General features: G+C 41.0%; 1 protein-coding gene and 1 long non-coding RNA gene across 6 annotated transcripts in view; one reads left to right on the top strand and one right to left on the bottom strand.

The window, feature by feature from the left end:
• ECT2L (epithelial cell transforming 2 like) overlaps positions 1-17,889 on the bottom strand; it is a 58,874-nt gene that overhangs the window by 18,279 nt on the left and 22,706 nt on the right. For 4 of the 5 annotated variants that reach the window (XM_038393863.2, XM_038393858.2, XM_038393862.2 and 1 more), the window contains exons 14-19: positions 13,537-13,629; positions 11,508-11,719; positions 9,114-9,261; positions 7,668-7,741; positions 6,765-6,921; positions 5,727-5,792 (exon numbers count right to left, since the gene is read on the bottom strand). In XM_038393863.2, coding sequence (XP_038249791.1) covers positions 5,727-5,792; positions 6,765-6,921; positions 7,668-7,741; positions 9,114-9,261; positions 11,508-11,719; positions 13,537-13,629 — 750 coding nt within the window. The remainder of the gene's footprint in view (positions 1-5,726; positions 5,793-6,764; positions 6,922-7,667; positions 7,742-9,113; positions 9,262-11,507; positions 11,720-13,536; positions 13,630-17,889) is intronic. The other variant, XM_043511092.1, reaches the window with a different exon arrangement.
• LOC122459368 lies at positions 642-9,881 on the top strand. Its single transcript, XR_006280007.1, has 2 exons — positions 642-4,121; positions 7,709-9,881. It is a non-coding gene; the product is annotated as an uncharacterized LOC122459368 (long non-coding RNA).

Below are 17,889 nucleotides of genomic sequence, written 5' to 3'. Positions count from 1 at the left end.
GACTTGTACTTTGATTTCCTCATATCCCCATTCTCTTTTGTATGGGCTGTCCTCCACGGCAGCCTACATCTCCCATGGAATACCTATGGGACTTCCATGATGTTACCCTCTCCTTACGCCCTGAGGGGAGACTATGGTGTGTCATGGGAGATATAGTCTGGCCAAGGAGCTTGGCCTATATAGGAAATTCTTACTTGTAAATTTTCATTCTAGGATTCTCCATGTCAGTCACTTTACAGTAGGGGTACATCAACTAGGGTCCGAGCACATCTCTGGTCTGAGCCTGGGCTACCCCTTAGGAAGAATTCCCCAGGATGATAGCTTCCAATGCTGAAAAATGCTAGCTATAACGAAGTGTAAAAGTGCTGTTCAACGCAAACCACTTGCAGCAGAACTTTTATGAAATTTAGGTATATCCTGGAGGAAACCCTTCTTCCCTTTCAAAGTACTTAGCAAGTGAGCAATAGGCAGGAAAAAAAAACTAGACAAATGCTGTTCTCCAAAGGGGGCATCTGGCTGTCTGGCATGCAAGATCCTAGAATGAAAATGCACAAGACAGAATTGTCCCTGCCTCAGTCCCCTCTGTCAGTCTTCACAGTGGCATGCAGAAAGCAGCAAGTTATCCCTTGGGAGGAGGAAGGATTTAATTTACCTGTATAGCATTGAAAAGGAGCTTAAAGGTTATTAGCACTCCCCATTCAATAACACCAAACACTGACTCAGCCTGGGTAAGGGGGTTGACTCTGCAGTGCTTGATAAAGATGGAATATCTTGTAGGAGCTTAACAGACCTCCCTGTATGATGTGTGACCTCACTGCCCACAAAATTGCTGCTCTTTTCAGAAAATGCATAGTAACTTAAGAAATTGTAGCTGAGGCTTGTATGCCTCTGCCATATACACCTTTGTTCCTCTGTAGATTTTGTTCACAACTTATGTATGTACTACTTTAATATATTTGGATTCAACTGGGAGGGCAACAATACCTCTCCCTATTATCTGAGGAAGATTGTGGTGATGTTGGGGATGGAGGCCTGTTTAGTTCACACAACTACCGTGTTTGATAGAATATTGAAATGAAGTTTCATTGAGAATATACCAGTCTCTGAAACCCTTTTGGAGAAGGACGTGGTGAGTAGGCAAGAGCCTTTCAGTGAAAAGAGAGGCCTGACAACTGTGACTGAACTGTAGTTTTACTCAGACATGTAGCGCACAGATCAAGATCACAACAGGAATCTGCATGTTTTCAGAGGACAGATAAGAGTGGCAGTTCTCCTGAATCTTATGCAATGGTGAGGTGATGTTCTCCTGGGTTTCTGACAGTGCAATATGCTTCTAGTCTCTGACCTACATTTCCAAAAAATGCTGGCTTAGCATCCTGTGTGTGAGCCTTCTTGTAAAAACATTAAACTGTGCTATGCTTCAGCCAACTTTGCCCTGATGTGTCTTCTAACACCAACATCTACTCCTCAGTCACACACATACATTTTGTGATTTTTTTCTTCAATATTCTAAGGTGATAATCCTCCTCCTAGAATGAGTGATACTAGTTGCAGCCTCTCAGGTTTACAGCTGATGGGTTAGGCAGCACTGGATGTTGGGTGAGGATAGGTCCTCATTACACTACGTTTTGTGTTTTTGAAGTTTAAGAGTAGGTTCCAGTTGCATCTAAATCAGGTCTGAAAGCCAAGATCTGAGATTAACGAGGTGGTGATTACAATCAGTGTGGTCTGTTCCTTTACAATTTTCTTTACCATCTGTACTCAGTGGCTGGAGGGGAGGGGGCAGTGGAATAAAGGCCTTTTAGCCCTTTTGGTGACCACAGACTCCAGTTCCTCATGTACCACCTTTTTTGCTTTTTCCAACTGGACTTGAGGAACTTATTTTCTTTCAAGAGGCTTTCAACCTAGTCTGTGATGTACATAGTGTGCATTCCCTTGATTTTAAGTGTCTTGATGAGCTGGTCAGCCAGGACTTTCCTTTTTTCTTGCAGAATCCTGACGAATAGAGTGAGAGCTTCTTCCCAGGACATGAACAAGGCTGCTTCTCAAAGCAGCGCTGAAGGTTTTCTGCCTTATCAGTTTTATATGCACACCATGTTTCTGAAGAATCTGCTGGAAGTGGACCATCAGCTCACTCTTCCATAGCATGAGACAGGTTATATTACTCCATGTCTCCTCCTTGGGCCACACTTCAACAACTCATGTAGAAGTCCAGATATGTGTTCCCCCTATATGGAGTCTGGTATCTGTATCTGGACCTGATATCAACTAGATGTTAAATAATATTGAGAATGAGTTCACCAAGAGATCTAGTACTGATCTGGATCAAGATCTTCATATACTAATTTGCTTCCAGACAGCAATTGCAACAAACTAAGAATTGTGCTGGGTATTCGTGAGACCAATTAACTCAGTAGTTGAGTCAGAAACTTTATCTCTGATTTTTCCAAGTACCTCTCCTATTTTCTGCTCTCTCTCTTCTGAAATAAAGATTGCCTTGGATGATAGCTTAAATGTTGGAGTTTTGCTATGGCTGTAATTGACCTTTCCACTTGTTCACACAGAACTGTTTAGTGATTGCTGGTGAGCCTTGTATAACCTGATGAGGTCATTGGAGCAGGGTATACATGGAGAGAGATGATATGGCATTTGTAAATACCTCTGGAGAAGTTACAAGTCCAAAAAGGAAGTACTCTGTATTTATCTCCTTATGGACTCGAGGTCTTAAGTGGACTGCATGCCATTGTTGCTCTTTGTACTACAAAGAATCTTGTATCCATATCAAAATGTTTCCTTGGCACTGGTTCTATCATTCCAATGTATATGGACTATTATGTACTTAATTTTCTGATGCTGCAAGGGATCTTGTTGATAAGGTTGGTTTATTTTAATTTACTATAGGAAAAGGATAAATTTGTGCCGGGAACAGTGAGTAATTTTTAATGCATAGCCTTCCCTGAATATCTTAAGCACCCGTTTTCTGAGGTGGTCCATTCCCAGATGCGAGACTACTCTGAAGTGTACCTCTAGGGTGGATGGGGTATATGCCCAGACTTGGGAAACCCCCAAAATTAGAAGCTCTTGGGGTTATTGTTTTGCAGAGAATCGCAGCCTTGGTCTTCCAACTCTTAGGAAAGATAACAATGGTCTAATCTTGTAATCTCTACACTGGAACCTGGAGGAGCAGAGGTTTCAAAGGGAACACCTGCTGGTATAAGGTAGTATCATGGTTAAAGGCTGTTACTCCTCTGTCCCCTTCCTGGTGTCTCTGAATTCATTCCCTCAGGTGTCAGGCCTTGTGCCTTTACCTACCCTGGAGTGGAATTCCACACTTCTCTGGTTTTTAGGCTGGCCCTGGGGCTATTATATCCTGTGTATCCATTGTTCTTACCCAGCAGGTTCAACTGAGTTCAGCACCTGTAGTTCTTCCCTTTGGTAGTACATGACCAGTGGTATATAGTGACCAATCCCCCCAACCCCCTTAAAACCAACATACTGTTTGTTGTAAGGGTAGGAACAAGAGGATTTTAAAACTATCTACAGGCATGTCTCTTAATTAAAGGCTTTTTTTTTCTGATAGTAATCTGGGCAGGGCTAACTTCTTGAGACACCTCAGTCATGTTTCCCCCAAACTCCTCCCACTCTTTCATTTTAAACCTGCCACAGTTCTTTTGATCTTCTGGTTTCCAGGCTTTACCTGTCCTAGCATTGTCTCTTAACAACTATGAAGTGTTTGCTGAGACATGTCTTATCTTGAGTCATCATTCTTCCCTTCCTGCTTTTTCCCTTACAGACACTATTAAACTAAACAAATATATTCATACAATAAACACCCCACTAACCAGGTCAATATACTATATTTATAAATCATTACAGAGCAGCTCCAATTCCCTCACAGGTACTTTGAAGACTGAGCCTAGACCTCCCCAAGAAGAGACTGCAGCCAATACTCTCAGGGCTGAGGTGGCTGTATCTGCATTCAGTATGAGTGATTATCTTATTCTCTTGTCTGTGGGCTTGGCTGTCTGAGAAAATTCCCTCAGCTGGTATGACTATGCCTTTTTTCTAAGGAGGCCACAGCAGGCTGAACCTCAGGCAAAGTAATGAAGACTTCTAGTCCTGTAAGTACAAGTAGGTCTTGATAAGGAATTCCCAATCCACCTTAATCACACCTTCATAAACCAGATGAGGAAGAATTACACAGCTTTCCCTCAACTTTGCAAGGTTTTCTTTGGTGATGGTGGTGCTGCTTCATTTTCTAAAAACACTAAGACCTATGAAGTCAAAGTGCCCTTTGTACTCAATTCTGGGAAGCTTAATTGACTGAGGTTTCTTGCTTAAAGCCCCAGTTTTAGAGATTTCTTCTCCTCTTTAGAGGATCTAGAGGGGAGACTTTCATGAAAGTTTTAAAAAGTTTGTACTGTCCCTTTAAAAACTGATTGTGAGCACTGTCCTTCACCACTCCCTGGCCCAACCCCTTCAGAAAAGTGGGGAGGGGCCTTACCTCGCTGTAACCTTATAAGACTCCTTCCCAGTTTTCTCAGGGATTTGGGCCAGGGAGTGTTAAAGGACAGACTGCATGCCTCCCTGTGGAGAATAGTATCCACTTTGACCTCCTGTGGGGATCCCTGGAGGCTTGATGGAGAGAGGAGGTATGCCCATCTCCCAGGGCAGGGGATCTGAATCACTTCACCCATATTCCCTGCAGTTGGGTTTGGACTGAGTGGGGACTGACTGCATAGAATGATGAGTAAGGTAGAGCCATTGGAGACAAATGACTCATTGACATTAGGTCACAGGAGCATGGCAACTAAGGCCTTTTAGGTACAACAGCTTGTGGGAAGGGAGGATGCTTTGCAGCCATCTCAGCGTGGATCTTTGTATTTTGCCAGCTGAGAGCAGGAATTAATTCCTCCAACTTTCCCTTCCCCTGGAACTCAGGAGACTCCACTGGACCTTTTCTGCTTGTTCTTCAAGCTGTGGGGATAGGGCTCCCATGCTTAGGGGAGAGGCAGGGGGGCTTTGAAAAACCCACTCAAGTCTATGGCACTGATTCTGGCCTGACCTCCATATAGGGAGCTTCCACTCATCCTGTTCAACTGTCTTGGCCTGGACCTTACCCCCATGTCAGCTGGGAGCTGGGTTTTGCTGCAGCCTGCTGTCTGTCCCACCTCTGAGGGTGGAGGGGGAGGAAAGGTGCTATTCTTGAAACCCTCCTTACAAGCCCCAATATCTTTAATTTTGCAGTGTGTGAAGGAGAAAAACCTTAAAGCCAATGAAGAAACAGACACTTAGGATTTTCTAAACAGTTTTTAGCTGTGAAATGCTACTCCAAAGGGAGTCTTGGCGCCTGCCATGGGCACTACTTGGAGAGAGAGAATTCTGGGGAGTTCTTCCTGAAGAATGGTCCTAAGTCCAGCCGCAGAGCCAAGGTCTGCCTTGGTTTCCAACCGGAGAGGGCCTTAAAAAGCCTCTAAAAAGTCACATTTGCAAGTAGATTATGCATGTGGAATTATTTATATATATAATATATCAGATTAAATTAGAGCCCCATTGATTTAAATAGAATTTTGCCATTGACTTCAATGGGGCCAGAATTTGAGTGCTAAAACAAGACTAATAATGGAAGGAATACCTAAATCTGAACTCTGTGGAGTAGGTGCTGCTGTAAATCAGAGCTGAAATAAAATGCATTAAAGTGTTGGAAAGGAAAACGAAGTACTTACAGGACATCTCTGGATGATTCTTTGTGCATTTAGCATTTGCTCATCTTTGCTCATGTTTAGTTTTAGCTGGAAAATAAACTAAAATTAGACCACAAATAACTTCACAAAGGTTGGGAAAGGAGGAGATTGTGTTCTATGTAAGGGTCTTATCAAATCTCACAGAAGTCAATGGAAAAACTCCCCCTGACTTCAATGGGCTTATAAGAGACCCTAATTTATTCGTGTGCAATTCTAGGTGGTAGTGATATTTGAGTTAGACAGCAATTTGATTAAACTAAATTTACCTCACTGACTTTTGATCAAGAAAATAACTTACGTAAAATCTCCAAAGAAACGTAAACAAAGAGCTTGACAAAATCCTCCTGCTTTGAACTCCTGTTATGTGTGTGCAGAGGTTTGTTTGTTTTTTTTTGAGGGGGGGGAGGCACTTTCTGATGGAATAAATCTACCAGCTGCTAGGTGTTTTCTCATGCCTGATGAACCAGCTTAGCTTCTATTTCTGTAGCAAATAGAGGAGGAGGAGGAGTAAGGCTGTTTCTGTAGTTGTTAGTAAGGGCCATCCACCAGGGAAGAACAGCTGCAGTGCATAGCGCCCTCATCCCTATCATGTTCCAGCAGCACCTAACCATCTGAGAAAACCCCTGTTATATGGGTGATGGTCAACTGGAGACTCTACCCATTTTATACTCCCTTTACACTGCTGTGCGAACCTAGGAGAACCATCTGATATAATCAAGAACCACCACTGGACAACATTGGGACTTTGAAAATGTCTTGGCTTCTACAAAATCCCTCAGAAAGGACTATAAAGAAACTTGGGTCATGAGGAGAGAACAGAGTTCACGGGACTGCCCTATGTCTTCTCCTGGCTTTGGGACTGCAGAGGGAAGCAGCTCTTCCCAGCAAAGTACCTGAGATGGAAGGCAACTCCATGGCCTAATTCTCTCCTAAATCTCCTGGCTCCATGTGGATGCCTCATAAGACAAAGCAAAAATACCATGCTGAAAGGAAAGAATACAGACAACTGGGGTGACAAACCTGATCTATGTATTCCTTGTATTGTTTCATCATCTTGATTGCGGCAGTCAAATCTTCATGGTCAGCGTGTTCTGAAGGAGTGTGCAGTCTCAGAGCATAAAGAAGATTAAGATACTCTTCAAACCTTTTAGAAGGGCATAGCAGCAGCTCCTGTAGGCTATATTTTCCCATAGATATAATTCATGTGTTAGCTAGGAACCTGAGTAATTCAGTGATATATGTATTGTAAGTTATACAGTGTGAATTCTAGTTGGGAGTGGTTTAGCATGACTCTTACTGATTCACACACTGGAAAGCCCTTTTTTGGCTGACCTGCTAGAGCTGATGCTTATGTACTGAGAGGGTCTTGGATCAAGTATCAGCATGAAGCAATGTGCCAAACACTCACATGCACTCATACACATACACATACGATGAGTCTGTCTGTTAGTTTGAGAAGTCTGCTAATCAGTTAAGTTTTTTCAAGTGTCTGGCTCTCAACTGCAAGAAATAACACAGCAATTGCTAATGGTCTGCTATGACACTGATTCAAAGCCAGAGTCCTTTTCATTAAAAATCTGACCAATCTGATCTGACAAACTTCTTCATAGTTTATGAGCATGTCCTTTTGCTTTGGTAGAGAACCCATGTGGAAGGTAAGAGGAACGTGTAGAGCCTGGAAAATGTCATGAATACGGGATCCATTTAGTCCAAGAAGAATTACAACCGTACAAATATGCTATGGGCCAACTCATAATCTCCTATGACTTGTGTATGTATTTGCACTAAGACTTCATTCAAATACACTGTTTACACTGCTTTTAAAATTGAGTTGGGAGGGAAGTGGGTTGGGATACTCACAGTGATCCAAAGCCCGGATTCTGATTTTCTGCTATGTCACAGTGTGAATACCATAGACCTTACCTCATCATGTTTGTAACGACAGTTTTATCATGTCTTTTCAGGAAGGCACGGAATAAAGGAATGGTCTCTCTGCACTGTGAAAGGTAGAGGTTTGATCATCAGTATAAACTTGATTATTGGAGACCAGCCTACTGGAGATTTTTTTCTTCATACTGTCATTAAAACTATTTTTATAAAGATTTTTACATTCTCAACTGTAACAGAATTTAGTACAAATGTATCCTTTAAAGCAATGTGATACATCAAGAAGAGTAAATCAAAATTTTTAAAATACCTCTCCCTGCAAAAGTTTTTTGTTTTTGTTTTTTTTGTTTTTGGTCTTTTGATAGTCTCTCAACCCTCCAGAACAGTAACTGCAACCGTGTTGAAATCCCTGTTCTCAGGCTGGGCAACCTTCTAAACCTTAGAGAGAAAGCAAGCACAAATCTGCCTCGCTTGGTGGGAAGAAGTGAGGATAATGAACTTGATGAGCATGGCTCTCCAGGCTGAAGTTCTCCAACTTGCAAGAATGGATTAAGCAAGGGAACAGTGAGACACGTACTCTGGCATCTATGCTCAAGCAAACCTTGTTCCCTGGGTTTTATCACAAGCCTCGAGTTGGGGGTTCAAATGGTGAATTAGTAATAATTTTGAAGGATGATCTTTTTTACATTTAATGCCACATATTAAAATGAAAAGGGGACATAAATGGCTGGTTATGTTAATTCTGCCAACATTAAGTGTCTCTGTAACCTCTAGCACTCACTCTTGCTGGAATTATGTAACATCTCTAAATGCATCCATTGCAGATTTACAGCAGGGCAAAACAAGAAAACTGGTGGCTACCAAGGTTCTCTCTCTGTGCATGTGCCATGTGCTTTGAAGGCATGCTGATTTTTTTTAGTTGGGGGTGTGTGTGTGTGTGTGTGTAAGTAAAAGCAATAGTCTTTCAGCAAAGCAGACAAACACTTGTACATGCCCAACTTAGGCACATAAATACTCCAATACATATGCACAATAAGGATTTGCACACACATACAGCTATGTTTGCAAGCAAACCCCACCTTGTACGTGCATTAGGGTATATGTTCATACAAGTTGACTGCTTGGGCATTTCTAAAATCTTGATCAGAAATGTACATCCACTACAGGTGTTAAATGGCAGATTTATTAAGGCAAATTTAACTATAAAGACTTCAAAGAGGCAGAGGCTAATTGTCTTAATTAGACTATCATCCCTTTGATTTTCATGCAACTTCAGTAGTGTGACTGGTATTTTCCTGGGTTTTAGAATTTTGGCATACCAAGAACATCAATATTGGAATGGATTCCATAGAAAGAAACATAATTCATTAAACCAAATTCTTCTTCTACCAAATTAAGTGTGAATATTAGCTTGCATTTCCGACAAAATAAATGTGAGCATTAGACTGGCATATGCTGTATTTTCAGTCATATAGTACTTACCATATCAATGGTTTTCAGAATGACAGTGTAGTTGTTGAAGAAGTTTGTGTATGTTTGAAACTGCCACCCAAATTGAGTGAATATTTCACCCAAGCACTGGGATGGACTCCATTCCTGAAGTCTTTCCGTCAGCTCATTTAAAAACTGCCTGTATTTGAAATAAATAGAGAGAGATGTCTGTTTTTCCACAGTTCCCTGGCCAAATTACTGTTTGGATAACTACATTCTTTCTAGTGTTAAAAATAAATAAATCCCGTTCTAGTTTTAATTGCATACAGTTTTCTCATTCTTGTCCTAGAGTGCTGTTTAGAGTTAAAGTACGCTGTTAAACAATTGCCATGTTTTCATCCCAGAGCTGGCAGTGAAGTGATTTCTGTATATCTTATAAAGTGCTTTGGGATCTGTATGGATGATAGTTATGATATAAATAGAAGTTCTTTATCATTTAAACCTTAAAAATGTGGGTAGCTTATAAAATCAGCCCTTTTTTACTGCCTTGAAAGATTTACAATGCTCACCTCTTTTAGGCTATCTAAAGTTTTGCATAAGGAAATGCATATATTTTTTTCACTGACAGGATATGTTTTTCTCAACTACTGATGCCCCAGTTCCAAGTAGCTACCATAGGACCAATGAATGTTAGACTGTTGTGTAATGTTGGCCTGGGATCTATTTTTAATCATCTGAATTGCAACTAATTTTTTTTAAACTGCAGGAATGGGAAATGTACACATAGAACTTGCAAGGGAAATAAAAACATGATTATGTTGATTTTTTCTTTGTAAGATTAATCGTATATAAATTCCTGGCATACATTATAAAATCATTGTTAAAATCTGTACCTCTTGCATCAGTATGAACACTTTTTAATCTAGATTAATGGAAGTTTCTTTGGTACTTTTCCTTTGTTTACTTAATACCTATATCTTCTCAGATGTTTGACAGATGTGTTCCAATGGGAGGGTGAGGTATTTTAGTTTGGTTTTTACATTACCTCAGCTTTGAGCTCTTACAGATTTTATTTATCCAAAGTTTTTAAAATAACTTTTCATCTTTTAACTATATTTCAGTAACCAGATCTCCAGTTTACGTTCTTGTGATGTCTTCCTTTTATTATGTAACCATGTTTTACTAAGCTCAGTTTTCCTTGCAGTCTGTTCCAAATCATGTTGCTTGTTTAATTCACTATTTATCCTAGTCTCTTCCTTTGTTTGTAGACTTGCAATAGTTGCCACTGAAACGGATTTTTTTAAATGTTGCTAGAGTTGGGCATGAAGCAAAAACATGGAACTTATTCTGATCTGACCTTCAGAATTCTATTGTGGGCAGAACCAAAACTACAGTAAAGAAAATTCTTGAACTTCGGGATTCAGAATCCAGATTCAAAGTATGGGGTGTCCAACTCTGCCCCACTAGAGAGAGATTTGAGCTATGAACTTTGACTGAGAACTACAGTTCTGGAGTTTAGTTTGAGCCCCTCTCTAGCCTATGATTCTGCAATCAGATGTATGCAGTGAACTCCTGTGCCAGTGCAGAGCCTCACTGACTTCAGTGGGCTCAGTGCAAATGCAGGATATGCCCATTCACACATGATTCAGGATCAGAACTCTCATTATTACTGACATTTCAAGCATCTCAAAACTTCAAAGGGATATTTGTAGAATAAGATTCCAGTTTCTTTCATCCTGTATATTACCATCACTCAGACGGATAAATACCTAGCACTTACAGAGCATGATTTATTTATAGTTCTCAAAAGCCCTTTCAAATGTGATAAATATAAGATGATTAATTTAAGAAATATGGGGAAACTGAGGCAGAGATTGAGTAGCCCAAGATCACACCATGAGTCAGTGACCGAGCAGGGAATGCCCCCTAGACTCCTGACTCTTAATCAAGTATCCTGCTGTCTGGACTATGCTGCCTCCACAATATATAACCCTTTTTTATCTTAGTACTGTGCTTTCTCATAGGATTCAGCATTTTCTCAACTAGCTCTAGTCAGGCAGGATTTTATATCTTTGTATCATTCAGGGTGTAAAATCTACAGTAACTTCACCAAAACTGAAACACAATTTTAATTTTTCATGTTGATGGTCTGGTCATATTCTGCAAAGCCCCGCATTGTGTGTCACCGTTCACAGGTAAGGTCAGTAAGCAACGATACTGTTGCTTTCCAAAAGCATCTGCCTGAAAAGTCAACCAAGATTGGAGGGATTGCTGCTAATTAAGTCCTATGCCTCAGTCAGGAGTGTAGTGTTCTGTTCTGGACAATCTTTCTCTTTGTCTCTTTGATGGTGATAACCCGTGCAGCAACTGCACTGTTTTGGCTTTTGTCTAATCCAAAATATTTAAAAATCTTAGTAAATTTAAAATGCAGCATATAGAATATACCTATTGAGTTGTAAGGCATCCAAGATATCAGAGAAGATGATTTGAACATTAGCATGACTTAGGATGGCTCGATTTGATGCTAATGCTGCTTTCAGTGGTGTAACATAAACATCCCTCACAGTTTCCAGTATGTGTACATAGTTCTTCTCACTTGTCAGCAGCTCCCTGGCAAATCTAGTTCGTCTGTCTGCAGTGTCCTCAAGTTTTTTATCCTACAATCAGAACAAGGAGAGTAAGTTAGAAGAGGTTTACAATAAAAGGCCTGGGACTGGAGGAGGACCAGAAAACAATGAAAAAGGGACAGAACATAATACCTGCGTGCACCATTGCAATATGACCTACTGGTTTTAATACACCCAAGAAGAAAAACTATTGATGTTTATCAGTAATTTTTCTCTGTACTTCTTCCTTGCCCAAATGCACACACGTGCAAGTCCAACACACACAACAGAGTGCCCCAAACAGTTACAATGTCTCTCCCTCCTCCACCCCAGGAGAGAGGGAAGGAAATACCCTTGTCAACACATTAATCTATATCCTAAACTGCAAGAACTCTGGTTTCATACATTTAATATTTTAAGGTCAGCAGCGATCACTGTGATCATCCACAGATCCCTCTGTGGATAAAAATTTGTATCTGCGGATATAAATTGGTATCTGTGGAACTGCAGGGCTCTCCCGGAAACCGCACCGGCGAAAGTAGCAGAACGTAGGGCTGCTGCTCCTAGGATCCCACGCCGACAGCTCCTCCGGTGCATCTCCGCCCACTGGGGTGGGCACCAGGCTCAGCAGCAGCTGTCCCTGGTCGTGCTCTTGTGTTCAAGCGGCGCACATGCTCCCAGACAGGAGATGCAGACAGCTGTGTGGAAGGGACAGGGCAGGGCTGGGAGTGGGCCTGCAGGTGGTACAGCTATGCCGGAGGAGCTGCCAGCGTGGGACGCTGGCTCCTGGGAATGGTGGCCCCATGTTCTGCATCTTTCACCCCTGCAGTTCCTGGGCGAGTCCTGTGGCCTGCAGATACCGATTTCTATCCATGGATATCTGCATCTAGTCTCATCTCCTGTGTAACACAGGCCATGGAACTTCCCCAGAATAATTCCTAGAGCAGATCTTTTAGAAAAACATCCAGCCTAAGTTTGAAACCCTGCTGACAATCCTGCCACACTGCGGAATGAACATGCTTATTTAAAAAAAAAAATTGAAAACTGGTTCAAGGGGAAACCTATGTTTGAACAGAGAAGGCTAGGCAGTGCTGCTGGAGCAAAAGCGATTTTTCCCCTTCCCCATTTTCCTGGCAGTTCAGTATGTCACTTGCATAGGTGTTCTGTTTTCATTCAAACTGAGATTAAGGTCCTGAGATTAAGAAATCCTGGTCCCATAACATCAACAGGAGTTTTGCAATTGACTTCTGTGGAGCTAGGATTTCACCCGAAGGTCTGATTTTGGGATTGAAACCCAGATCTCACCTTTGGTAGAGCATAATACCACCTTAAGGTTCTCAAAAAGAACAAAGATTCTTGTTTATCTAGAAGCATGATAATTCTCTTGACTCTTGACACAGAACATAAACAAGACTAAGCTTTAACTCCAAAGAGGGAGAGGATGAACTATACATAAGCTACATGTGTAGTCACAACGATGATAATATGAAGTGTTGCATCCCTTTCTAAGGTCTGCTTGCAAACTAAATTCCAACAGAATTATGATTTTTGGACATCCACATAAGGGGTAACAATTTAAAAACAAAAACTAGATACATTTGTGCATCTGAAGAAGTGGGGGTTTTACCCAAGAAAGCTTATGCCCAAATAAATTTGTTAGTCTTTAAGGTGCCACCGGACTCCTCGTTGTTTTTGTGGATACAGACTAATGTGACTACCCCTCTGATAACTTGACTAGATACATGTCAGTATCTACTTTGCTGGAGTTTTTTCACTTTTCTCAATATTTTCCTGTAGGAAAGAAACTACAGGTCCAACATGTACATCACAGAAGACAATAAGGTATTACGAATTATTGATTTCCTTACCAACTGAGCCACTGCCTCAAATGTTGGCTCATTCACTCTGGTGCTACAGTTAGGCTTTTGGCTCTGGGTGGCAGCCTCTTTTGCAGCCTCCTCCTGAGGATTAAACAGAAGCTGTTTTTCATACATCATTTCGTAGCTTACTAGGATTAGTATTCTATAGATAATTGGCACTATAGCATCTATATAAGAAACATTAACTAGTCATGCTATTTACTGTGTTTATTGTTGAGTGTTTATGCTGTAACTCTGTCATCGTAATTTACATGAGCTTGACTTCACCTTGGGATCTCAGCTCAGGAGGGGGACATATTTTCAATTCCCCAAACAAAAAGCAGTCCCGTTCTTGCAGACTTGTGTGTGTGTGTAACTTTCAGCACATGAGTATGCATGGTGACTTCCACAGGACTCCTCACATGCTTTAAATTAAGCATGTGTGCTTTAAATTAAGCACGTCTTTACATTAAATGTTGGTGTTAGCAGTAATTTTTTAAATAGGAAATATAGTGGTATTTAAAATATTTATTCTCATGTCAGGTTTTAAAATATATATATATATATAAATGACTGCTGTTTATATTTGAAAAATCCGCTGTTGAACTTGAGCAGTATAGTTTATGCACAAATGAAAAATCTAACTTCATAATGGCCAACTTCATGGGCTAACAGAAAGCTAAATATGTATTTACGTGATTGGTCATGACAGCTGATGGCTCACTGGGAAATGTTATTAACTTTGGAAATCTTATTGCACTAAGACTATTCCTATGAGTAACAATCCCTTGAAATAACATACTTAAAGCTCTGCATCTCTATCATTAACATTAGATGTCTTTGTTTATCATAACTTTGACAGGTAGTGTTGATTCTAGCTAGGAAAATCAAATTTAGCTTCCAGTGCTCAGGCCCCCTCTTCTCCAAGCAGTTTCTTGAGGATCTACATTCCTCTTACTTGGTTTATAAACAGATTAAGCACTAGTTCAACCGGAGCAGTGGATTTATGATGCAGACTAATGTTCCATTGGGACAAAAGTGAGGTCACCAAATGTATATTTTGTGACCTAAAACAGGAACTTACGCTAGACCTCAAGAATGGAAAGGTAAGTGCATTACCCACTGCAGCTGCTAGCCCCTGGCTAGTGAGCTGCACTGAAAGAGGTCACTGTTCCTTAATGAATGCACCAAGATTTGTCTTCTAGTCACCATCTGTCAAGCTCTGTCTGCTAAGCTCTCTGTATTATACTTCCTCAGCAGGAAAAAATGTTGGAAATTCCAAAGAGTTTTCCTAAGTAACCAAAAATAAAATTAAAATAAACATTATTCAAGGTCAAAATGGGTAAATTTCACACTAAAATGGGTTATCATGAGGTGCTAGTGGGATAGTGTGTTAATGGCTGCGTCTTTATAAGCAACAGTGTATATTTATATGGGGATGACGCGCCCCAAAGTCAAGACAGGTTGAAATTTGCGGAGGAGATTCAGAATTTCAATCCGTATGCCAATGGTGGCTGAAGATCTTGTAAATTCAAGTCTGGGAGGGCTAAAGGAGATAGAGAAGGAGACTGGGGCTCATGCTGATAGATCCAGTGGATTTGACTTCTTAACACTTACTGCATCCATACGGGATGAAGATAACTGGGCCTACAAATTTACCTTAATTGTGAGTTCAGCTGTAAAAAGTAAGTGAAGGTTCATAAAGTGTCACAATGACCTACAACTGAAAATGTTGATAGAAAAGGTGGAAAATCGAGACAGACTAAATTAGTCCTAATAAAAAGGCCTACTCCATATAACTCTGACTGTGTTAAGATCACACCTCGTAAACAAGAAGTAGAGGACTGGAAATCAATGGACCAAAGTTGATGCTTTGGAAAATAGGCCTAATTGCTGAACAAAATAATGAAGGGATGGGGTATTCCTCATATCACTCCCTTTTGGGGTTCTTAAAGAGATTTTAGGAAGAAAAAATTACTACTGAAGCGAGCTTCACCATCATGGCTGCCACCCTCACCATCTCCTGGGACTCTGGGCCTTTGTCATCCTGATCCTGAGAGATGTCCTGTCCTGACCTGTTCAGACCAAGTGACACTGCTACTTTCCACTGGCTTTATTCCAACCCCACTTGGATGTAAGACTTCATCCCCCAGCCCCTAATGTGTCTTTTTCCTTCCCTCCCTTATTTCTTCTCTTTCCTATCCCTATCCTTTTTCCTTCTAATTAGCGTCTGGTTTAGCTGACCAAGACTGTATATTTTGCAACACTGCTGTAAACCTGTGACCAGAAAGGCAGATAAAAGCAATCCCCTAAACAGCCCAATCTGGTACAAGTTTGACAGTTTTTGAAGTGGCTGATTAGACCATGGGCTAAGCCTGTTTTTTTTTTTTTTTCCAGCAGTGAGGTTGCAAATGAAAATCAACACCGGAAAGAGAAGCTACAGTTTCTATTTTTGCTATTCTATTCTTTTCTCTCCCTTTAAATGTGATCCGTCTGTATAAAATTTCTTCAGGTTTAAGAACATGTGTTGGAGACCTTCAAAAGCCATCTGAAAAGGATCATTAAGAGCATTTAGCTTAAATCTTACTTTCTTTATGTCCTGCAATATTGCCAGTATTCACTCTACCATGACAACCAACTCCCTCCTGGAATATGCTGCTGGTGGGAAGGGTAAGCAGATGCATTTCTGACTGTATGGCACAGTTTGGCAAAGGTTTTAATATTACTCTATTCAATTTGGAATGAAAAATAGTAGTTAAACCCAACAACAGAATTTTTCAACACCTTGTACCTCTGCTCCTGTTTACAGGAGTGCAAGAAGAATTATTTAATAAATTCCAACATTTTTTCCATTAGTGGCACGCTGTGTTGCAAAGCAGTACTCTGGCATGCCAAGATTTACCATGGTGATATAATTATGATAGGTTTTGTACAAAGTATGCCTTGTGAGGTATCATTTTAAAAGTCTTGATCTGTTGAACATTAATTGGATTTGTTTGTGCTATCATTGTATGTGAAGTTATGAAGTTCTACTAATATGTGTTACTGAAATGTTGTGAGGTTGGGAACACCCACAACCAGCCTTTCAGGTGCAACAATGGAGCAGCCAGATGCTGCTGATGGCCCATTAAAGTACTCACACCACACACTCACACCAACTATCCTAGGGACTATTGTATGCGATAGAGACTTCTCAGAGAGAGCACCTAGACAGTGGAGATTTCTTGACCTATAGCAAACTTTAGAAGAGGGGAAGTGACATCTCTTGGCCTCTCTCCCCCCACAGCTCAACACCTGGAAACGCATCTGGAGAACAAAGATTGAACTGGGGAGATAGTACCAGACTGGAAAAGAGAATCCCAGCTTGTGTCTGAAGGAACTATACTATCCGGGTGAGACACTGCTTGATTCAAATCCTGCCTAGTTTATAAAACATTGTAATTTTACTTTTATTTATTAGGTAACCAACTTTGATTTGTTTGCTTACTACTTATAATCAAAATCTTTCTACAGTTAATAAATCTGTTTAAGATAAAATATAAAACAGTGTGTTGACGTGCCTGGGAAATCTGCTCAGTGTACAAAAGCTAGTGCATGCCCTCTCCACATTGAGGGAGGGGTGGACTGGGTAATAAACTTTGTGCTGCTCAGGCTTCTGACCAGGACAGGATGCCACATCGTGGGGTCCTAGGCTAGGGAGCTGGAAGAATTGGCTGGAGCCTCTCTCTTGTTAGTTCATGAATGGCTAGGCGAAACATTCATGTAATTTAGCTGGGTGCATCCCTGCCTGTGGATGGCTGTATAAGTGCAGTACCTGGAGAGGTTTGCAGTTTTTCACAGCATCACAGTGCGAGGGATCCCAGGTTGGTAAGCCACAGGGCTCAGTGGAACCCCCGTTCCAGGTTGCACTCCAGGGAATCCATCACACCATCATGACCTCTATTCACCCAGAACAGTGCTCAGAATTGTCCTCAGTAGGAATCCCACGCCTCTTCATGCTGTGTTCTCTCTCCAGTGCAGGATGGCTTCTTTTAGTATTGGGAGATACAGGCTCTGTCACTCCTTCCAGGATTTTGATTCTCATATTTAATTGGAGTGGCTGATTGACCAGGAAAGTCTGAAGCACTGTGCAGTCTGTGCCAGCATCCCATTCAGCATCCACTCTTAAAGGACTTGTTGCTAATTTGGACTCCAAACCAGGAAAAAGCAAGTGTGTCCATGCGACTACCCTGTTCAGAGCTATGGATCGTCACCTACCTATGTATTTGTGGGCTGATCCAGCATGTCAATAGGTATCTGAACTTAAAAAAAAAAAATCCTCAAATATTCATCAAGCCTAGTACAACAGTCATTGAAATGGGA

This window comes from Dermochelys coriacea, chromosome 3 (genome assembly GCF_009764565.3).
Source record: "Dermochelys coriacea isolate rDerCor1 chromosome 3, rDerCor1.pri.v4, whole genome shotgun sequence".
NCBI lineage: Eukaryota > Metazoa > Chordata > Testudines > Dermochelyidae > Dermochelys > Dermochelys coriacea.
Note: the sequence above shows the minus strand (reverse complement) of the source record. Positions and strands in the feature narration are given on the sequence as shown.